The sequence below is a fragment of the Mus caroli genome, chromosome 2 (genome assembly GCF_900094665.2).
Source record: "Mus caroli chromosome 2, CAROLI_EIJ_v1.1, whole genome shotgun sequence".
In the NCBI taxonomy this organism is placed as follows: domain Eukaryota; kingdom Metazoa; phylum Chordata; class Mammalia; order Rodentia; family Muridae; genus Mus; species Mus caroli.
In genome coordinates, this window is record NC_034571.1 from 24,848,592 (window position 1) to 24,872,729 (window position 24,138).

Below are 24,138 nucleotides of genomic sequence, written 5' to 3' on the forward strand. Positions count from 1 at the left end.
CCCGGGAGAAAGCAGCCAGCCTTGTTAGCGCTGACCTTGGCACCCAGCAGTTCCTGATGGATGGGGTTCAGCCTGGACAGGCCCCATGGGAGCTGCATCACGATCCATTACAGGCCCCCTGTTCCCCATACTGCAAGCAGCAGGCTGGGGATAAATCTCTGTCTGGGCAGCCAGAGAGCCAAAGGGGAAATAGCAAAGTATGAAAAATGTCTCTATCCCAGCTCTAGCTACAAAGCCCATGAGGAAGGAGAGCAGAGAGTACCCAAAGAGGCAGGAACCCCGAGTGCAACCTTATCTCAGGCCACTGCTCAGCGTGGGCCCCATTCAACTCGAGTTCCTGGTGATCCAGATTCACGGAAGCCTGCAACCCTGAGGAGAGAAACCCCTACCCGTGATGGGGCAGCTGACAGATCCAGATGCTAGCCAGAGCCGCCACCTCTGGGATTCCCTTCAGGTTCTGCAAGGACCCTGAGTGGGCCCTCACTCTTCCACTAGGTGACCTGTGACCTTTCATGAGAGAACAGAACTTTTCCATGCTTGTTTCCAGTGCTCACTACAGGAGCTGCCTAGAGTATCAGTCACTTTGCTCCTGGGAAAGCTGGGACCTCAGAGCGAGCATCGGGGTCGTACTGAGAACTGGTAAGACGTCGTTGCAAGCACTTCTGGGATCAGACAACTGCACCAAGCCACAATTGTCACCAATTTCTCACTCTTTCTTTCTCTCTTTCTTTCTTTCTTTCTTTCTTTCTTTCTTTCTTTCTTTCTTTCTTTCTTTCTTTCTTTCTTTCTTTTTCTGGGAGACAGGGTCTCATGTAGCCCAGGCTGGCTTTGAACTCCTTACGTAGCTGATGATGATCTTGGACATGTCAGTCTCACCACCATGCCTGCTTTCCCCCAGTGTTAGGGATTACCCATCTTGGGGTTCTGTAGATGTCAGGCAAGCTACCAACTGAACCAGGACCCCAGCTCGGCCTGGCATTGTTTTTAACTTGATGCTCCAGGTATGACTGAGCAGCAGGCAGATCATCAGCCTTGTTTTCTTCATTTCTACCGATCAACACAGCCAAGAGATGGAGTTAGTGCATGAGGCGGCATCATACTACCCACTCACACACTAGCACATCAGCAGAGAGGCCGTGGTGGAGCCTGAGAACAGTGAACAGTACCTGCCTTCTCCGAGTCTTGGGCAGATTCTGCTTTTAGTCACTGTCAGGAAGCCTGAAACAAACCTAGACGGTGTTTTCTCTCCAATAAAAACTTAGCCAAAACCAAAGTGTGTCAGGCAGACACTAAGGCTCTGATGACATTCTTGTGTTGGGGATGGAACCCCAAGTGTCACAATAGGCCAGGGCTCCCCAGCCTAACAATGGCTGTGCTTGATGACGCTGACATTGTCTTCATCTTCTGGGGCCTGAGCAGCCAGAAGGGAAAACTGGCCTGCAGTTTACTGTGTGTGTGAGGCTTGCTGGATGCAACCCACAACTGCACACTCCGCATAGCTAGCTCCTGGGTGCGTCTTCCCCAGATCTCCTGGCTCCCCCTTGTGGTCAGCCAGGACCCTTGTCAGCCTTAGGGCCCTGCTGACTGCAGCTGAGCCCTTCTGGGACTTTGGGTGTCTGGCTTGGATTTTGGTATTGGCTTCAGCAGAAACAAAATAAGGCAGTGTGATTGATGGGTCCACTGTAAACTTGACAAATAAATCAGCTTGGCAGAGAGATTCCCGCGGCCCGTCAGGCCAGCAGCATTCATTTAACTGCCGATGAAGCGTCTTCCTCCATTCTGCACTCTGTCTCCTCTGGCTGCTGATGGCTGAGAACAGGAAGCACAGCACCAGCAGAAAGCCCGAGGTAGCAAGCATTTCTTCCCTGCTTCTCATTTCTCCTCCATCCCAAAGTTTTCAGCTCCCTGATCTGCTTGCCCAGATCAGACTAACGGGATGAGCGAGACCTCTGAGAAGAGAGCATTGCTACGGGGCCGACACTTGGATCTCAGTGTGGCCACTCAGCCATCTTTACTGAGGGCCTCTCTTCAGTTAAGAGCCTAGAGTTAGACCTGGAGATACAGAGATGCACAAAAGCCTGGCGTGGCCGTATGGAGAAGCCTCAGGATGTCCCCTCCCAGAGTCTGAGTCTGTTGGCAGTAACTCCCAAAGGAGAGGAACAAGAGGAAGGGGAAGGAAAATGGCACGCCGTGGCGTGGCCCCTAGCCCATGATGGACCTGGAAGGTGGGGAGCCTTTGTCTTTTGGTCACACAGAATTATGCCCCTGAAAGGGACTGGAAATGCCTTGGAGCCTCGTGTTCTCCCTCCCTCCCTCCGTCCCTCAGTCCCTCCGTCCCTTCCGGCCACCCTGAGGAGTATCACTAGCCATGCTCCTCTCACCACAATGAGCTAACCCTACACAGCACAGAGCATCCGTGTCACCTGCCTATAGACCAGGGACCTCAGCAACTCTCAGCTCCCCCAAACCGTCTCCCCCTCCTAAGCTGATTCGCAGGTGACATGTGATCCTGGAGTGGGGCGGGGAACCTCACTGAGTTCCTTCGTGTTCAGATGAAGTTCTAAGAACTTTGAAGAAATCCAACCTGCTGTCCTGACTCCAGGGAAAACTCCAGTATCATCCCAAGCCATGTCACCATCTGTTAGTGCTTCTGTCCCTGTCACCCGGTTCAGGCTACACCAATTCAAACTCCACTGCAGAGAAGCCCCGGGCAAGTTAGTTTGCTATTCTGACCCTCTGTCTTCTCTCTGAAAACATGAAAATATAAAGGTTCTAAAGGGGCACGCACATGTGTGAGTGCACACACACACATACACATAAACACACACAGAGACATACATACACACATACACACACAGAGAGACATACATACACACAGACACACAAACAACACACACACACACACACACACACACTGGAATTGTCCTGTCATTTCATGAGGATGCAGATGAGGGTTTCCAACAAGGAAGAGTGACAGTGACAGACAGGTGTGCGTAGAGCTCATCTGGCCTGTGATCGGGGCACCCTTTGCTCGATGAAGGGTGGACATCCACTGGTGACTGTTGCTGAGTGTGGCATAGGCTCTCAGGCATGGTGGTGGGAGAGCCTCAGCTGCCTGGGCTCTACCAGCTCCCTGCTCTGGCTGATCCCTGGCTACATATCTCTGACTTGCTGTTAGTGAGAACACAGGACCAATTAGCAGCATGAACAATTAAGATATGCAAGGGCATGGGCACCCCCCTCCCCCAGAAGCCCTTGTTAAAATGCATCAATAATTAAACTCGCCTTTAATAGCTCCATTTCTGGCCTCCAGACACATCTTTGTATAGGCCTCAAGTTACAGCATGCACTGAGATCTGTGTTGTGGCTTTCTGTACTGGTGATGAGGCTGGACAACTCCACCCTGACTGTAATGCTTGCACGGGAGAGTGAGGCAAAGCTGGGGGATTCCCAATGTTTCACAGCTGTGTGACCACAGAGATGACGTCTTCCCAGCTGAGGCTACACCCCATACAAACCCTCCTCACATTCCTCCCTGAAATAAGGCTTGACCCTCCCTCTCAGGCCTACATCAGGCTGTCCCTGCTGCAGAAGAAAAAGGCAGGGGCTAGCTGTGTGCATGCGAAATGGCTTTGATGTCAAAGTGGTCAGCGCATCATTGATCCTTGAAAGGCCCAGACAGGACCATAGTGATCTATTAGGAATAGACATGACAGAACAGCTGTGATGTCAGCACTTGGGTGCAAGGTGAAGGCAGGAGGGTCAGAAGTTCAAGTCATCCTTGGCTCCATAGCAAGTTCTAGGCCAGCCTGGGACACATGCAGTGTTGTCCCAAAAAATAATAAGGCACCTGTTGGCCTCCAGCAGTAGATGTACACTCTGATACCAGGACACACAGACAGACCCGAAAGGCCAGTCTTGCGAGGATGGGTTCATGGAGAACATGGATTCTGCACGAAACACAGCCAGTGGATGGAGACACCGCTGTCCAGGCTTCTGATTTGTCTAGAAGCACAGGGAGTCCAGGCTCTATATGCAGCCCCTACCTCTTTCTTTTGAATGGAGCAACCCATTCAAACCCATTCAGACTTTTAAAAATCTGTGTGTGTGTGTATGTTTGTGTGCGTGTGTGTCTGTGTGTCTGTGTGTCTGTCTGTCTGTCTGTCTGAGAGTGTGTGTGGGGGGGTGTGGGTGTATGGGGGGGGAGAGAGAGGTGGGTACCTATCAGAAGACCCTGAGATGTTGGGCATCACCTTCTACCTCATGCCCAGAGTGCCTCAGCACCCTCCCACCTCTGCTTCCCATGGCTCTGTGGGAGTGCTTTGGGTACAGGTGTCGGTCCAGTTTTACATGGGACCCGGGGATCCAAATCCAGGTCTTTACTCTTGCATAGCAATTACTCTGCCCACTGAGCCATCTCTCTAGCCCTCTCTCCTTCTTAAAAATTATTACACAGGACAAGTGAACCTCTCTGTCTTGTCCCCTGTCCCACCTCTGCTCATGACCATGGGTCGTATGGCCCTGTCTTCCAGATACCCCCCTCAGAGCTCTGCTTCTGGGCTCCAAGGCTTGTGTCTGCAAGGCACCTCTCCTGCTTAGAAGTAGAAACCTCACCACCAAGAAAGTGACTGAGGGAATCCAAACTCAGGTGCATGAGCCTGAGCTTGCGGGGTGTCTGGCAAAGAGGGGTGCACCCGTGGGGGACATGTCTTTGCACTCTCCAGGAACTCTGCTGCTTGACGTGGTTCAGCCCACGTGGCTTGTGTGCCTCTGGGTTGCCTGAGACTTTATTTTTAACACGTCTGTAGAGGTATGTGGGTGGTGACCGTTTACTTCATTATTTATTTATTGAACTAAATCACTCTAACAATTCTTGGGCAGTCGAGTGTAATCTGATTTGGTTTTCAACATGCTTTTAAAGTAAAGAAATAAATACAGTGGAGGCTTGTTAACTGTGACCACCAGGGAATAGGCCTGGGCCCCATTACAGGGTGGGGCGGTGGGTTTTTAACTGTTCCCAGGCATTTAAGGCAGAAGGCAGAGGGGCTTACTTTGGAGTCCGGGCAGCGCCAAGCCCTTCCCGAAGCCATTTAACCTCCATTTACGAAGAAATAAAGGGAAATTGATGCTGATCAGGCCAGCTGGGGGATATTTCTGATCCGTAAAAGCCCTCTGCCTGCAATTTGTGGAGTGGCCCTGTCACATGGGAAGGGCCTCACTGATAAAGATGGAGCTTTATGGCCCGATACGCACAGCTAACAGCAACCTAATGCCACATTTTCATTTCTGTGCAATTAATGTTAATGTCGACCACGAAATTGTCATTAAATACCATTTTAAAATCCATTCAATTTGCATATGCAAAGCTCACTTACCATCACGGGAGATGCGACCGGCACTTCATCACGTCCTTACCCTGGAATTGGGGCCACTCTATTTTACAGCAATTTAAGATTTTTATATTGAGAGCTGATGGTAATGCATGCCCTTTTTGAGCCTAGCTGACTCGAAGGATGGGAAGCTGAGGCCCCCCAGGGACCAGAGGTTCAGGGTGTGTGCACCATACCGACATTAGAAAGATGAGGGGCTCTAAGGACGAGCATCAGATAAGGAGCCTGCCCACCTGACTCTGTCAGCTCACAGCCATGCTGTGTGACTTGGGGCACTCTCATCACCTCTCTGATCTTTCTACTTTTCCTATTTTCAATAAGAGCTCTCTATCAAGTGCATGCTGATGCACGTTCTAGTATTAAATGTTTCAGAAGAGAAGTCTACCAGGTTAAGAATCTGGGCCAAGCTCTGACTTGTATGAATTTGGGAACGTCAGTTGACCCTTCCTGGCCTCCATGGGATGACAGGGCCCCTGCTAGCCTCCAGTAAAGGTTCTAATGACAAGAAAATTAAATTGACATGAAGGTTTATAGAAACATGGGGAGAGAGAAAGCCAGGTTTCTGGTATGGGGTTTACCTCCATTACATAGGAGAAGAATTCCCAACTGAAAGAGATCGTCAAAACTCAAAACACAGAGGTCACATGCTAGAAGGCCATATGTAAAGTAGGAACTATAGGAAGAAGAGAAAGCTAGCTCTCAAGGTCACACAGCAGGTGGCTCACTGAGCAGGGCTGAACCAAGCTGGCAGGCACCCTGTCCAGTGCTCTCTCCTTTGGGGACTTGGGACAGAGACAGAAATGGTACCTGAGGCTGACTTCTGACCTAGACTCTTCCTCTGATACCAAAATGTCTGAGGACTCCAGGATGGGCTATCATGTCTACAATCTGCAGGGACAAGGCGAGGACACCTTTGCCAAACTGGGCTGTGGCAATCTAAGAACACAGGTGACCAGTGGAGCGCAGAAGCAACCTTCTGGTGTATATCACCACTACCACATTACTACCATGTTACTACCACGTCACTACCAGGATACTCCCACGTCACTACCAGGACACTCCCACGTCACTACCACGTTGCTACCATGTCCCAGGTTTTTTTTTGTTTTGTTTCGAGACAGGGTTTCTCTGTATAGCCCTGGCTGTCCTGGAACTCACTCTGTAGACCAGGCTGGCCTCGAACTCAGAAATCTGCCTGCCTCTGCCTCCCAAGTGCTGGGATTAAAGGCGTGCGCCACCACGCCCGGCCATGTCCCAGGTTTTAAGGGTTGTGTGGACAGAAGTGCATTTCTAGTGCGAGATAGGTAAGCTAGCAAAAAGGGCCTGCTGGACTGATCTCTGAAGGATGAGAACATTTTTCCTAGCAAGATGGTGTGAACTGAAGTTCTCAGAAAAAGCTGTACCTGTGTTAAACATTCTAAAAGGCTGGTTGACAGACTAGACCATCAGTGATTGCAAAAAGAATGTTGCAGGCCCAGGGCCAGGTTATCCTGGGCTATCCTAAGAGTCCTTGACAGCGTTTCATTGCCTCCCCCCCATATCTGAGCTAACATTCTTTTGTAAGGTACACACAGAACCCTGCTTCCACCACCCCAAAGACCAAGAATGGCATCAGATGGCATCTGAGGTCTAAACAGGAGCTTTTCTGCCAGGATCTGGTGAGCTTTGTATGTGTGTGTGGTGGGGTGAGCTTTGTGTGTGTGGTGTGATCTTTGGGGGGGGGGGAGTGAGCTTTGTGGGGGGGGAGCTTTGTGTGTGTGTGTGGATGAGTTTCATGTTGGGAAAGTGAACATTTCTAAAAACCATGGTATTGGCTAATGGTGACAGGAGTGTGCCTTCTCGCACTGGTTAAAGTGATAGGTGTTACATGACATGAGTTTACCATGATAAACCTGTGAGGAAAAAGGATTATCACCAACCAAGAAGAAACAAACAACAAGGAGGGAGTGGCATAGCCGACTGCTGGGAAGTCAGAGTGCCTGAATGGCCAAGCTTATCCTATGGCCCACCCTGGAATCAGGGTGAAATAGGTACCCATCATGCACATGGGCTGATGGTAGGGGAAGATGAGACCAGCTTGAGTCCATAGAACTAGGGAGGGGTCGGTCCCGGAAGCCCAGCGAGCAGAGCAGGCCTGTGCCGAGGGATAGGTGGGTTCCCTTGGTCTGAAGTGAGTGATTGAGCCCCAGACTGATCATGCTCTTGCTATAGTGAACATGGGGCCAGAGAGCTCCCCTCTCAGGGTAACCCATGCTTTGGGGGTGCAGGTTAGATTTTCGACATTTATCCGGTGGTCAGAAGATTTTTCATCAAACACTAGCGATACAGTTTACCATGGAAAAGTCAAACCAAGAAGGCTTATGTTTATTTTCTGTGTGTGTTTGCCTGCATGCATGTATGTGCACCGTGTGTGTGCAGTGCCCGCAGAGACCAGAAATGGCATCAGATCTCCTAGAACTGGAGTTACACATGGTGTGAGCCCCCATGTAAGTCCTGGGAACTTTTGCAAAATGAACACAGGCTCCTAAGCACTTCTGAGTCGTCTTTCTCACCCCCATCTTCTCTCTCTTGGGTCTACAGTCTGAATCGTGTCACTTTAAGCAAACACACAGCTCACATGCACTGAGGGCTGTTGTGTCTAGCTCCTGTAATAAGGTCCTCAACAAAGTTAAGTCTTAAGACCTCTTAGCAAGGGGAGGCAGCGGTCAGAGCTTTAATCCCACTGTACAGGTCTGAGAACTGAGGCAAGGCCCTCGCGAGTCATGGTTCAGACTCAATTCCTGGTGCTTTTGGCTCTTAGTTGTCTGAGCCATCTCCAGCCCCAGGTGGCATTTTTTTTAAAAAGATTTATTTATTATTATATCTAAGTACACTGTAGCTGTCTTCAGATGCACCAGAAGAGGGTGTCAGATCTCATTACAAATGGTTGTGAGCCACCATGTGGTTGCTGGGATTTGAACTCAAGACCTTTGGAAGAGCAGTCGGTGCTCTTAACCACTGTGCCATCTCTCCAGCCCCAGTTGGCATTTTTTGTGGTTGTTTTGTTTTTCTTTGAGACCAGGTCTTATGTAGCCCAGGCTGGCCTCAATCTTGTAACATGGGCAATGTGGGCAAGAATGATGGTGAATTCCTATCCTGTCCCTGCCTGCTGAGATTACAGGAGCCTGCTGCCACACTTGACCAATGACCTTGACCTCCTGAGTGCAGATTCCCGTCTTTACAAATGCTTACAGAACCAGAAAATCCTTGGCCAGCCTTCAACCTCTTCCTGTTTCCCACTACAGCTTGGCTCCAGTCACCCCAGTGCTCTGCTCCTGGCCCAGCTTCTCGACAGCCTCCGGGGAGGTTGGAGCTGGTTCTCCGGTCCTTACCGTGAACGGATCCCAAAGGTCATGTTGGGAGGGATGGAAGGTGGCTCCTTCTGTCGCCGGTCTTCCTGGTCATTGATTCGGATGTCATTCAGTTCACGATAGAGCATGTTTTCTCGGGCAGTCACCAGGCCAGCTTTGACAGCCCCTCGGTTCATGGCAATATAGTTCCGAGTCAGCTCGTGGGGGCAGGTAGGCTGCTGCTTAAACACATTCCAGTGCCCAATGGCTATGAGCAAGGAGACAACCAAAGGGTGGGTGTCAGTGGAAAGAAGGTACCTAGAACTTTTAAAGGGGATTCAGGGCTTCCATCACACCCCCACAGGAGACAGCAATGCCTGGCCCTAGCAAGTAAGCCACCTGAAGGGAGGGATAGGTCTCCCAGAGATCCCACAAGAGACCTGTGATGGTCAGCTTTCACTGTCAACTTAGTTTCAAGGAAGGATTGTCTACATAGGGTTAGCCTGGGTGGGTGGGTGGGGGGGTTGTCTTAATTAAGTTAATGGATATGGAAAGACCAAGTCTACTGTGGGTGGCACTGTTCTTAGACAGGGGTCTGGGACTGTGTGAGAGTGGAGAAATCAAGCAGAGCACAGGCTAGCAAGTGAGCAGGCACACATTCATTCTCTGCTCTTGACAGAGGATGTGAGAGATATATAGATATAGATATAGATATATAGATATAGATATAGATATTCAGCTGCTTTACACGTCTGCCTCTGTGACTCCCCTGCAGCCACCTGGGATTGTAGGCTAAGTAAGCTCTCTTCTCCTCTAAATTGTTTGTTGTCAGACTTGTTTTCCCTCAAGACAGGGTTCCTCTCTGTAGCCCTGGCTGTCCTGGAACTCATTTTGTAGACCAGGCTGGCCTCGAACTCATAGATCTGCCTGCTCTTCTGCTTCTGCTTCCTCTTCTGCCTCCTCTGCCGCCTCTGCCTGCCTCCTCTGCCTCTGCCTGCCTCCTCTGCCTCTGCCTGCCTCCTCTGCCTCTGCCTGCCTCCTCTGCCTCTGCCTGCCTCCTCTGCCTCTGCCTCTGCCTCCTCTGCCTCTGCCTGCCGCCTCTGCCTCTGCCTCTGCCTCTGCCTCCTGCCTCCTGCCTCCTGCCTCCTGCCTCCTGCCTCTGCCTCTGCCTCTGCCTCTGCCTCCTGCCTCCTGCCTCCTGCCTCTGCCTCTGCCTCTGCCTCTGCCTCTGCCTCTGCCTCTNCTCCTGCCTCCTGCCTCCTGCCTCTGCCTCTGCCTCTGCCTCTGCCTCTGCCTCTGCCTCTGCCTCTGCCTCTGCCTCTGCCTCTGCCTCTCTGCCTTTGCCTCTGCCTCTCTGCCTTTGCCTTTGCAGTGCTAGGATTAAAGGTATATTTTAAACCCAGCTTTGCTGTCAGAATACTTTATCACAAGAACCAAACCATTTGGCTTTGACTTCCATCGGACCTCCAGTGTTGGCTCTGAGACTGTTCAGTGCTTGCTTCATGATAAAGAATGAGGACAGTCCTATCTGAGGGGGTATCTTTGCTGGTTCCCCTGTGCCATTTGGCCATGGTCTACCAGGGATACCACATTTGATCCAGGATATTATCTTTCCCTCTTATTTTCCCCCAGCCCCTGCCAAGCGACTTTATTGAAGCTGACTGAGAGTGGGAAAAGGTGGGAGCCCCCAATCCATCTCTCAAATCCCCTGCTCTCATGGACACCCATTCACCTTCGGGGACCCCTGCTCTCACAGACACCCACTCACCTTCAGGAACCCCTCCATCCAGCCCTCGGATGTAGAGTCCATAATTAAAGTTGATGCCAGGCAGGCTGCAGCTTCTTTCCCTGGGCTTGCCAAGCTCTGCCTATTGGGGAAAGAGAGCTGAGGTAAGACCTAGCTAGAGTGAGCACTGTCTCCCCCAGCAGCAGAAGTAATAAGGGCTTTATCTGTGTAGGGGCAAGCAAGCTGCATGTGGGGTCCTGAAACACCTACACGCCACGGATAGGCAGAGCAGCTAGCTGCGGCTGGGAGTCCAGACTCACTCTCCTAGAACTGGGAAATAAGATCAAGAAGACAGAGGGAGGTGGCAGGAGAGAGGGCCAGCTTTCCTGCCTAACACTGAACACCTACTGGGACAACACAGGTGTCTGGAGGGCACCTGTCACCCTTTTGGCACCTGATCAGTGAATCCTACCTTCTGGGTCTGAAGAAAGCCCTTCCATGACTTCCAGGATGTCATCATTATCAGCCACAGACATCCCCTCACTATAGAGAGCAAGCACCCAGAACCCCTAAGGGAGGAGGAGTCTGTCCAAGGCAGGCAGATTTAGCCTATGTGAGGGACGGGGACTCTCACAGAGGAATGAGCAACCGAGACTCACAGTAGGGAAAGCCAGAAAGTTTCTCTTATGATCTTACAAGGTTGGGTGCCAACCTAAACTGTGGTGGATAAGCCTCGAGCACTGAGAGCAGCCATACAACCCAGAGGGCTGCACCCGTCTTCCTTTTCCCTGTTAGCTGAGTACAGGGGTGGGGGTAGAGTGGGGGATGGGAGATGGGAACGGGGTGGGCAAATTCTTACACATCTACTGCTTACCCTCCTTCCTTCCTCCCCTACCCCCCTCTTTCCTTGTTAGCATTTATTTATTGCAGGGGTGGGGTGGCAGTCTAATGGTGTCTTAGTCAGGATTACTGTAATGAAGCACCATGACCAAAAGCAAGTAGGGGAGGAAAGGGTTGGTTTGGTTTACATTTTCACATCATAGTCCATCAAGGAAGTCAGGATAGGAACTCAGTCAATCAGGGCAGGAACCTGGAGGCAGGAGCTGATGCAGAGGCCATGGAGGGGTGCTGCTTACCGGCTTGCTCCCTTCTCATGACTTGCTCAGCCTGCTTTCTTATAGAACTGAGGACCACCAGCCCAAGATTGCACCACTTACAATGGGCTGGGCCCTCTCCCATCAATCACTAATTAAGAAAATGTTCTCCAGACTTGCCTGAGCCTGATCGTATGGGAGGCATTTTCTCAACTGAGATTCCCTCTCTGATGGCTATAGCTTGTGTCAAGCTGACACAAACCCAGCCAGCACAGAAGGCAGCCGGTGGGACTCCTCTCTTTCCATGTGAGTTCCGGGAACCGTGCTCAGATCATCGGGCTTGGCAGCAAGCACATCACTTACCTGCTGAGCCATCCAATTGGGTCATGTTTGTCTTTTCTCAACAGAGACCCTGCGTGGATTTACCCCTACTTTTTTACACTCTGCTTATTTTAACGTTTTTCAGTACATGAACTTTGTCGGGTCTGTATATAGATTGTTAAGCGCACTTGGCGGTAATTAAAGCTGACAGACAGTTCTGTCTTGACAATGGACCATTCTATGCTATTTTGTATACCCAAGATTGGGCTCTTTCTTAATCTCTACACCTCTCTAGATCTAAAGTTCTCCTTGCTTGGAGGCCCTGCCCTGCCTGGTATCCAGAGCATCGCCAATGCCTTCTTCTTCCGACGTGACCTGTAGTTCCTTCCATGCCTGATCCCATTCTCTTCTTTTTTGTTTTTGGGTTTTTTTTTTTTTTCAAGACAGGGTTTCTCTGTGTAGCCTTGGCTGTTCTGGAACTCATTCTGTAGACCAGGCTGACCTTGAACTCAGAAATCCGCCTGCCTCTGCCTCCCAAGTGCTAGAATTAAAGGCGTCACTTCTTACAACCATCTAGTCCAGTGGTTCTCAACCTGTGGGTCATGACTCCTTTAGGGATCAAACAATATTCTTTCACAGGAGCCAAAAATCAGATATCCTTCAAGTCAGATATTTACATTACGATCCACAGCAGTAGCAAAAAATGGTTTTGGTTATGAAGTAGCAACAAAAATAATTTTATAGTTAGGGGAGTCGCCACAACACGAGGAAAGGGGTCGCAGCATTAAAAATGCTCACAAGCACTGATCTAGCACTCAGGGCTCATCACCCCCACCTTTCAGATGGGGAGAGGGAGGTTGCGTATGGCCAGGGTAGGAGGGGAAGAACCTCATTGGGAATCCCAGCTTTCTGTCTTCAGCTCATGGCTGAGTAAATGTCAGGGCCATGCAGCTTCCTGGCGCTGTCAGCCTGTGGACACACTCTTGTATGTGGTCCATGGAACAGGCTGAGGGCACCCCTCCCCTCCCAGTGACCAGGTTATGCCTCCCAGAATCTGCCCATGCTAGCCGCACCAGATCATTCTGAGGTTCTGGCAGCTCCCAGATTATGAGGTGTTCCATAGTGTCCTCTCAGCAGGCTGCAGTGTGGAGAGGCAGGGCAGCCACCACTGTCCGCTGATGATTCAATAGGCGTCCCAGCTTCATCTCCTACACTCTTGGCCTGCCCTTTACCCTTCAGGCCCTGACTCTGCTGCCACACCCTCTTTCCCAAACTTAGAGTGGCCCCTCCCTCATCTGAGTTGTTTGTATTTTTCCAAGCAGGGGTCTTATGTAACCTAAGATGGTCTCGAGCTCACTAAGCCAAAGGTGATCTTGAATTTCTGATCCTCCTGCCTTCACATTCCAAATGCTTGGATTCCAGGCTTGAGTTGCCATGCCCAGTTTATGTGGTGCTGGGGGTCAAACCCAAGGCTTTGTGCTTGCTAGGCAAGAGCTCTACCAACTATCCTACAGCCCCCACTCCTGAAAGTCATTCTTTCATCCTGTCCCACTCACTTGGGACTTGGAAGAGCCCTGCTCCTTTGCCAGGAGCACACATCTAGATCCTCTTAAATAGGTCACAGTCACTGCGGCCCTTCCTCCTGGTGACACCTGGCAGGTATGTAACAGCCTATGATAAAAGGCCTCTGGGCATGGAGTGGTAGCTTGGTGATCAAGAGTGAGTACTAACTACCCTTGTAGAAGTCCCAACCCACGTAGGGAGGCTTGCAACTGCTGGTAATTCCAGCTCTAGGGGATCTGGTGCCCTCTTCTGGCCTCTATGAGCACTGCACTCATATACTCATATACTCATACCCAAACACGAACACATAAATAAAAATAAATATTTTGCGTTTTGTTTTGTTTGTTTGTTTGTTTGTTTTGAGAGAGAGAGAGAGAGAGAGAGAGAGAGAGAGAGAGAGAGAGAGAGAGAGAGAGAGAGAAAGGGTCACCTCGACAGACCTGGAACTCACTATGTAGACCAAGTTGGCCTTGAATTCACAAAAATCTGCCTGCCTCTGCCTCCCAAGTGATGGGATTAAATGTGTATGCCACCTTTAATAATAAAAATGAATAAATAATCTGTAAAAGCTTCTTTGAAGAAACCTCTGGGATGGTCGTCTGGACCGGCCCCTTGCTGCCCTTCAAGGTCATGGTCGTCCCCAAAACCTACAGTATCTGCCACAGCGTGTTGGCCTTCACAGCATGACTCTGCAAAAGCTGACACAGAGGGCCACACCCCATGAGTCCCTCCTGTGGATGCCTAGGGCAGGCTGGAAAGTGAGGCTGGAAGGTCAGCCTTGGATGGTGGGTGAGGGATGGTGTGGCTGACTAAGGAACAGTTCCCTAGGAGGGGAAAAAAACACTCTACAGGGTCATGTTGGTAGCTGTATGACTCTGGTTATCCTGAGGGTGTGACATTGTACACGCTTTGAGGACAACTGAGATGGATGGTATAAGAATTACATTGTAACAAAGCCATGGGAGAGGTGTGAAGGAAAGTACTTAAATCAGCACTCGCCTGATGTTTGGCTAGCTCTAGCCCATCCCCTGGAGGCTGTGCCCTATGGGAACAGTAATCCAGGGTGCACACAAGTGTGCATGTGTGTATGTGTATGCTTGTGCACTTAGAGGTCAGAGGACAACCCTGTCTGCCTTGCTTCCTGCCACAGAATCTCAGGAGTGAGCCAGGAGCTCACACGGTACGGTACGCTGAGCCCAGGGTCTTCCTGCTGTCCCCTGCCTCCCCTGCACTTGAATCCAAAACATGGGCTAACCACATTCGCTTTCTGCATGAATTCTGGGCCCTTGTGCTTGGAGGGCAAGCACTTTACCAGCTGAGCTGTCTTCCTCACCCTGTTTGAATAGCCACTTTAACACTTTTTAGAACATTTTAGAACACTTAGAACATTTACCAATTTAGAACAATAAATTTAAAGAGGGTAAAAGAAATTCAGTTGATCTTAACATGACTTGAAATATGGGATAATATATTTAAAGGCTTTGTTGGGTTTTCCCCAGCAATACAACAGAAGCTAGCAACACGGCCTGCATGAAAGCATGGATGAACCAGGCCTGTGGTAAACCCAGTGCTCACAAACTCACTACACACTGAGTGGCATGAACACCATCCGTTCTTTCTAGATGTTCTAAGGCTGGGAGGTCTCAGATCTGGACAGCAGCCCACCGGGACTGAGGAGGGCCTGTCTCCCTGGTCAGTGAATGGCTGCCACTCATCTGAAGCCTCACAAGACGGAGAATACAGGCCTGAGGCTCTCCTTTGTTTCCCAGAAGGGCACAAATCCCACTGTGAGGGGCCAACTCTCAAGACCTGACTCCAAGGCTCTGTCTGCCAATACCCCTGGAGCTAGGACTATCCCAAGTGAATCTGGACACAGCACATAGCCAAACAGCCTCCCTAGAAAGTCTATGTTTTTCCTACAAGCAGTTAGCCATTTTTCTTCCCCTTCTTTTGCATCTCAAATCTCAGACCCCATTCTCCCTGGAGAGAGGGGTTCTGGGCTCTAGGCAGGCACTGAGATGCTCTGTTGGATGGTTTAGCTTTACATCTGATCCACATAGCTCACTTTGGGCTACAACTGAAGCTCTGGCCTCTTACTTGAAAACTGGTTTCTGCTGGGAAAGTTAAAACATGGCTTCTTGCCGGGCGTGGTGGCGCACACCTTTAATCCCAGCACTCGGGAGGCAGAGGTAGGCGGATTTCTGAGTTCGAGGCCAGCCTGGTCTACAGAGTGAGTTCCAGGACAGCCAGGGCTATACAGAGAAACCCTGTCTCGAAAAAACCCAAAAAAAAAAAAATGACTTCTCTACAAGGCCCTGCCTCCCTCAGGGCAGGTGTGAGTAGGACAGGCTGGGGGCTGAGAGTCGTCTTCTGTAGCTCCACAGACCTGTTGCCTGGAATAGAGAAGAGGGACGACACGGACAGCCATCAGAAATCTCCTTTGAGACACAGTTTTGTATTTATCCCACAGATATTTAGTTTGTTCTCTTTTTGCAGAGTCCTGTGCTGGGGGTTCCAAGATGAAAGCAGCTTAGGACATGAATGGTCTTACAGAGAGGACAACTCTGATGACAGTCAAGGGCACCAGCAGTGCGATGAGGGAAGCTCAGAATGCTCCACCTTAAAACCTCCGAGGCTACAAAGTGAGATGAGTTATTTGTATTCTTATTGTTGTATTCACACTATATAAAGAGCAACCACAAATCAATAAAAAGGAAACCACTTCTGTAGAAAAGTGAGCAAAAGACTTGAATAGATACTTCATTAAAAAGATGTCAGAGTAGCCAAGGCTAACACCTCACGGTATTCAACCTCTGAAAGGCACAAAATAAAAGTCCAATGGCACTGTCAAGAACTGAAGCAATCAGACACTCATGATCTGTGGCATTGTAAACTGACGCAGCCATGGGAAACTGGCATTATTTATTACAGCCAGGCGTCTGCCTAACTTAGATTCTAACTGTTATGACCTGGACACCCCTCGTGGTTCATCCTCACTGTCAACTTGACGGATTTATAGTTACCTAGGAGGCATGCCTCTAGCCATGGGTGGCACCAACCAATGGGCTGCAGCCCCAAGCTGAATACAACGGAGACAGCTGGTTGGGCTCCTGACTCAACTTCCTGACTGCAGGTGCAGGATGACCAGCCACCTCATGCTCCCATCCCCGTGCCCTCCCCACCACGATGGGGAAGCTATCGCCAGAATAAACCTCCCCTAATTGTTGTTTTCAGGGTATTGGGTCAAACATAATCCTGGAGAAGTATGTGTGTGCACACCTGAAACATCTGTGTATGATACAGTTCAGCCCAGAACAGCGCCAGAACCCTCCCCCCTCGCTGTCACAGGACAAACTCATAACAGCAGTAGTTTAAAATAGAACCAGTTTCTTCCCAAAGGGACACTTGGCCACATCTGGACCCTTTTGGTTGTCACAACTTGAAAAGGAGTCAACACTCGCACACGTGCATGCATGCGTGCATGCACGCCTTAAGCTAGTGGGCAGTGGACAGAGACGTGGTTAATCATCTTATACAAGAGCTGTCCCAGAGGTCATTGGTGAAGCCAGGTCTGAGAAACCCAGAGAACTAAACACTGGTGGTGGCAACTGTGTTGCATGAGCCAGAAGAAGCCAGAATTGAACTCCATAACACCCTCACATAGGAAACCGAGATGCTGCCATGGTCCGGCTCTGGTATTGGGGTTGTTTTACGTTGCTTTCTAATCTGGGTTAAAACACTGTGGCCAAAAGCAACTTGGGTCAGAAAGGGTTTATTCAGCATATAGTTTAGTCAATAAAGAAGGGGCATGGAGGCTGGAATTCATGGTAAGAGCTGAAGCAGAGGCCATGGAGGGACCCCATTTACTGGCTTGCTCAGTTTGTCCTCCACTTCCACCCCTTTTGGTTTTTTGTTTCTTGTTTTGTTGACACAGGGTTTCTCTACCTAGCCCTGGCTGGCCTCAAACTCACAGAGATCCTCTTGCCTCTGCCTCCCGAAGTTGGGACGGACAGTTGCCATGCCTGGATAGCAGTCTGTTTTTCTCATAGAACCCAGAACCACCTGCCCTGGGGGTCACACCACCCACAGCGAGCTGAGCACTTGCATGCACACTATTCACCAGCCAGGAAAATGTCCCACCCAACTGTCTATGGGCCAATCTGCTGGGAGCATTTTCTCAATGGAGGTTCCCCTCTCACATGGCTCCGGCTTGTGTCAAGCTGACAGCACACTAGCCAGCAGAGAATGGGTGGGGGCTGAGGGTCAAAGCTGCAGGGGCTCTGGGGGCATTGGTCACCAACCTTCATGCCAGCTTCCTGTCTGCTGCCGTCCTTTTGCATGGGAGCATGGGCACCCTCTTCCCAAGGGGAGCTGTACAGACAACCACCAAAGGGACAGCCACCAAGACAAAGCACCTGTGGAGAGCCATCCTGCAGTTTCCAGCTGCAGGCTTCCTCCCTGCCTCACACTTTTCCAGAGCAAGCCGCTTCTGCCCTCGCTGAGTCACAGCCAGTGTGTAGTTCAGCAAACTGTGCTGAACTAACGGCCCCCTACAGCCTAAAGCCATCACAGCTGAGGACAGCCCTATGCCCTGGATGGAGCACCATTCTATGTGGGGCCCTGGGAGCTCTCTGCCACCATTTCCTCTATCCCATCTGTCCCCAGTACCTGGCATGCTTGAGAACCCACTGGGGCAGCTCCTTTGGGTGCATGTGTGGTGCCTCTGAGTCTCTAGAAAGGCTATGGACCTATATGCCCCGTTAGCCGGCATGTCCCACAGGACACTAACTAACAGCCCAGTACAGCTGTGCAATCTGGCTCTCATGGCCTGTCACTGCATCTACAATGTTCCCAACAATGCTAGAGAGCCACCCTGCTGCTGTGTTTTTAAAGGTGAGGGCACAGAATCAGGAGAGCAGCCTGCCTTTGCCCACTCAGAATCAATGACAGGCCAAGGCAGAATTCAAACCCAGTCTGCCCCACCAAGTCCTCAGTACCCCTTCATCTCGGATTCAGTGATGGGCAAAGTCTGCCCACAAGTGGCTGTGTGGGGTCTGTGGCTTCTCTGTGTGCCTGCCTCTTCACTAAAACACTGCCCGGGTTTTACTCTCCAGTAAGTGGACTAGTGAGGAGAGATGTAGAAACAGCAGCCACCTCAGAAAACAGAGCTCAGGAGAGATGGCTCAGTGGCTATGAGCACTGACTGCTCTTCCAGAGGTCCTGAGTTCAATTCCCAGCAACCACGTGGTGGTTCACAATTATTTGTAAATAGGATCTGATGCCCTCTTCTGGTGTGTCTGAAGATAGCTATAGTGTACTCATATAATTTTTTTTTTTTTGTTTTAAGAAAGAAAGAAACAGAGCTTAGGCGAGCTGGACACACGCTGGCTGTGTCTCACTGAGTCTGGTAAAGTGGTCAGGAAAAGAGAGGCATCTTTCAAGTGAATCCAGCAGGCGTCCAGCAAGGGGAGGGGAGCTCAGTAAATACAGGGGCTTCCTGGACACAGAAGGCCCAGCCACTGCACTGGCGCTATCCAGAGGTGGAGGGGAAAAGCAGACTGCCAGAGGGGACTCTGGGTCCCTCCCTGGGCTGTGTGACACCAGCTGAGTGTGGCCCGTGTGTGCTCAGGAAGCTCCTGACGCTGAATTCTAGACTAGGACCAACAAGCCATGACAGGTGTCAGGGCAGCTGCCGCTGTGCTGCAAGGAGATTCGAGGCCCTGCTGGTCACTTGCTCTTTCATGGCAACCCCACTCTGACATCTGTGGAGCTGATGTCACTGTCACCAATCTCAGCTTTGATGGGCCACAGGAATCCCCAAGCACCCTGCCTCTCATCTTAGGAAATGACAAAAGAGGTTGGCTTGCAAAAGAGGTCTCTGGACCATCGATCGGGCTAGGCTATGAAAAGGTCCTGGGGCAGGCAGGATGTTGGGGACACCTCTCCAAACAAAGATCCACCATGCTGTCTCTAGCGAAGGAAGAAACAAAGAAAAGAATAAACATTTAAGGGGCCAGGCACTGGTGGCTCATACTTTTAATCCCAGCAATCTCAGGTGGATCTCTGAGTTCGAGGTCAACCTGGTCTACAGAGCTAGGTCCAGGACAGCCAGGGATACACAGAGAAACCCTGTCTCAAAAAGCCAAATAAACAAACCAAGAATAGAGGTTTACTAAATAAACCTGCATGCAAGGCATGCATGGCCCCCGTGACGTCCCTTTTTGACACTCTGCTGAACTTCTTGTCCTTCTCCCTCATCTCCCAGAATTCCTTATGTGGGGTTGCCTTTTCCATTTTACAGATGGGTAAGCTGAACCTTAAAGAAGTCTGTACTAGGGACTGGTGAGATGGCTCAGTGCTTAGAGTGTCTGCTGCTCTTTCATAGATCCTGAGTTCAGTTCCCAGCACCCAGAGCAGGCAGCTCGCAACTGCCTGTAGAGTAGGCTATACAGAATCTGTCACCCTCCTGTGGCCTCCCAGGGCACTGCATAAATGTAGCACACACATACACATAAATAAAAATAACATCTTTAAAAAAATAAAGCAGAAGCCTGTCTATCTGGTCCATTCCAGGAGCAAACAGATGAGCTGGGTTAAGGCCAAGCCTCTGGGCTTAGCCCGAGCAACCCCTCTCCCCTGAAGGGAGGTGACATCATTTCCATGGACAGATGGGAGATGGTGTCTCAGGAAGGGAGAAAACTAATAAAGTCTTTTCAGTCTTCAAATGACTGCATTCCTTGTTCTCATAGCTGATTCTTAAGACATCCCACCCAAGTGCCTCAGGTCTGCAAGAAGCACAGCTTGGTTTTGCACATCAGGGAATTGGGAGCTATTGGAAGCCACTTAAGCATGACTCCCTAACCTGATTCCTCATCTTGGTGTGTTTGTGGTGTGTGGTGTGTGTGTGTGTGTGTGTCATGCATGCGCTCTCTCTACTCCATTGAGGAGAATCCCAGCTCCAGACTAGCCACCCCGCCCTCCCCTGCCTCCTTCAAAGCACTCTTTCTTGGAGTTTCTCTGTCACCGAGTGGCTTGGCTGGAATACAACTCTGGGTGACAGCTGTCCCCATCAGCAGACAGCTTCATTAAACCTTATTAACATGTCATCCCCCTCCGCCTTAGTCCTGTCCTCTCTGCTTTAATTAAAACCATCTTTCTCCTCGTCCCAGGGGTCCTGGGATTCTCCCAGTTCCTTCTACAACAGCAGCTTACTCCAACTCCCCAACAGAAAGACTGGAGCTCTAAAAAACACCCCAGTGAGGGTGGGTCTGTCGCCCTGAAACTGCCTAAGGCTGGTGGCCCAGTGAGAACCATGACACTTCCCCCAGGCAGGCCCAGGTGAAGTGGTTGAGCCTTGAAGCCCTTGCAGAATCGTCTCTCATCCTTAGTGAACATTCATTTCTAATCAAGTGTGTGAGAACGGTACTGTTGGCCGGTGTTGGCAGTTGGTCTAAACGGAACTTGCTCCAGACGGATGGAGAGACGTGTTCATTCTTCAAAATGGAAGGCTTTGTGCAAGGGAGCTGGATGCCTGAGTTCCAGACTCACCTTAGATGTCCATCCCACGAGAGCAATGCCCCCAGGGCATCAGTCACTCTCAGCACGCACCCTGATCACCACACACAGTATAACCTGTTAACTCCCTAGCCGGCATCTAAACAAGACGGATGCTTGGTCTGCAATTGTAAAGCCTCCTCTCACTATCCTGCATCCTATTAGAACCCAGAGAGGCGAAATCCCAGTTATTGCCCAGTAGTTATTAAATAAATATCTGCATACCGTCTCACTTCGACATACACATGCACGCACGTACCCTGCGCCTGTGCTCAGGGTAGTTCATTACTGTAAAACAACTTAAGATCTTCCAATGAAAAGCACAATATAAATGCAAATTGTGATTGCTATTAGCATAGGGATATTTATTTATTTCCATAATGAGAGCCTCAGATAAACAATCCTGGGAAGTGAGGCGCATTATGCATCAAAGGACCCAGGCAGCCTAGACTTTGAGCTGTGAGCATTGTCTGAACGTTGCATAATGATCCCATAAGCCACACACCGGAAGAACACATCCACATATGATCAAAGGTGTGTAAAATAACATCAAATGGGGAAAAAAAGGCTCAGCAGGACTCAACATTGTACATATATCACCACCATCCAGACATGGTTTTTGTTATTTTATTAATGCTTTAAAAAAGAATACAGGGAGGAACAGAGATGCATGAAGTGCTGTGTGAGGATGTGTGGTTAGAGATGGCGCTTGGAGGCAGGGCTCAGAGAAGTCACTTTTATCACTTAAAACCAGTCAGCTCTGTTGGAAGATGCTTGCCTGACATGCACAAGGCCCTGGGCCTCCATCTGCAGCACCACTTGAGTCAGGTTACATGGTCCCAGCACTGAGGACATAAAGGCAGGTCTAGGACTATAAGTCCAATCTGTTCTACACAAGACTCTCGAAATAACATTTTTTCAAAAGGACTTTAAAAAGCAGGGTTGCTTGACACACATATTTATTACTTTATATAGTTTATTTAAAAATATATACTTGAGCCCAGGTGAGACTGGCTTCATCACACTGCTGCCCAGGGACTGAGGTGGCGGGAGTGGGTTCTGTGTCCCTGGAGTTGTCTGTGCCCCTCCCATTTCCTCATCCACCAAGCCTCTTCAGCGGAGAGGTCCCTGGATTGAGCCCAGCAGGCATGCTCAGTCAGCGTTGATTGCCTTCCCACATGAACAGCTGCTAAGACATCCAGGGTGCCTCTCCAGCCCAGGCCAAGGACAGCAGGGGCACACTACCGTTCTAGGCCCCTAAGACTTGTCCAGCCACACCATTCAAACCCTTGCCTGCCTCTCATGCTCTTGGGTCGGATGGAACCCACCACCTGCCCACCTGGCTGCTCTCTGCTCCTGGGGCAGCCAGCCTCCCTCTGTGAGCCCCCAGCTCAGGGCTTGCATCTGATGTATGGCCCTCACCCAGTGAGGCGGTCACAGTGACAGAGCCCTGGTGCTGTCTCCCCTCCCCGTCGACAGCTTGAAATCAGGTCTTTCATTTGCATTTACATGATCTCGCTGTGCAGCTTATGAGATCGGGAGATTTATTTGCTACTTAGCTCGATGCTTGATTACACTCAGAGAAGGTGGCGGCTGGGAGAGTGTATAGATGCATCCGCCCAGAGCCACAGCCTCTGGGGGCCCGTAACTCAGCAGCAGGTTTAGGTGGGTGAGGGGGGCACGGAGGCTAACGGGAGGTGGGAAGGAACTTTGACCAAGGCTTTGAGGGATTTTTTTTTTTAAATAATGAAAATGGCTAGATGTCACTTCAGATTATGAGGAGGACCCAGTTGCTCCTATGGGGCCTTCCATTTCTTGGGAAATGAACTCTTCCAGAAACTTCTCTCCTAGGAGGAGTGGGAAGCTCTGGAAAGAGGCACATAACATATATAGGGAGGCAATGAGCAGGTGTCCTGCTCATAGCAGCTCACAGGAATGTTGGAGGCCATACCAATATGGCCGTGACATAGTTAGGGACACACTGCCCACCAGACCGTCGCTCCATGGAGACACAGAGAGTAACAGCAGTACAATTCTGGGCAGCATACACGTGCGTGTGCACACACACACACACACACACAACTTGTGCGTTAATGAGTGTGTCAGGTGAATTCTAGTTCCAAGCAGGCACACTCCTGCTGTCCACAGCTGGGCGTGCTCAAGGCAGGCAAACTCATTTCCTGACAGTCTGCGCCTGGCATGCTGAGGATGAAGCTCATGGCTGCCAGCCTGTCCCCCGTCACATCATCCAGATTCAAGAGGAAATCATCTGGCAAGTTTCTGGGACACGACAGTTTAGTGATAGAGAATGAGCTGAGGCCAAGCTGCCCGAGGTGCAGTTCTGGCAGCCTGACTCCCTGTGACCTTGAACAAGCTAAGCTCTAAGCAGTCAGAGTCCTTGCTGTGACCAGGGCTCGGGGCTGGTGCTGCCTTCCAAGCCCATAACTTCTTAGCAGAGGGTTTGGTGGGTTCTGAATAAAAAGTCATATTTGCTACAGGCTATTTGCCATTGTCACCACAGCTTTAATGGCCCCTCTGTCTCTGTGTGAGCAAACAGGCAACTGGCTATAAAATGAATACCAAGAGGTCCCACCCCTAGGAATATACCCACAGCAAGACAGGAATTCAAATTACTCTATGAATGCATGCTCAGAGTAGCACTATCTGCCATAGTCAAAAGAAGAAAACCACCCAGACTTACCTCCGTGGATGGATGGATACACAGAATGTGGCATATCCACACAATGGAAAAGTATTAAGCCGTGAAAAAGAACAAAGCAGTATGGTACAGGTTACAAACAGTATGGATGGATGCTGAAGGCATGCAAGAGGAAGCAGCTGGCAGACAAAGAGGCCATGAGCTGCATGAATCCATTTAGGTGGAAAGTGAAGAACAGGTTGTCCAGGGAGATAAGAAGCAAGGTGCGTATGTGTGTGTGTTGGGGGGTATAGGGGGGTATGGGGGGGTAGCGGCTCTCTCTGGCACATGGAAACATCTGGGAATGAGAAGAGACAGTGACTGTGCAGTGCTGTGAACCTAGCGAGAGCCACTGACAGTGTCCTGCCTGCAAGATCTGCTAGGGCAATGGTGGCCCAAAGCTTGTGGGAGTCAGCAACCAATGTCTGATCTGACTTATGACCCAGGCCACAAGGTCCATATG

At 50.3% G+C, this 24,138-nt stretch overlaps 1 protein-coding gene across 2 annotated transcripts in view; it reads right to left on the reverse strand.

Annotated features, from left to right (window-relative positions):
• Nucleotides 1-24,138, reverse strand: part of Cfap77 (cilia and flagella associated protein 77) — a 126,335-nt gene that overhangs the window by 48,309 nt on the left and 53,888 nt on the right. For both annotated transcript variants that reach the window (XM_021156178.1, XM_021156179.1), the window contains exons 2-3: nt 10,488-10,587; nt 8,762-8,987 (exon numbers count right to left, since the gene is read on the reverse strand). In XM_021156178.1, coding sequence (XP_021011837.1) covers nt 8,762-8,987; nt 10,488-10,587 — 326 coding nt within the window. The remainder of the gene's footprint in view (nt 1-8,761; nt 8,988-10,487; nt 10,588-24,138) is intronic.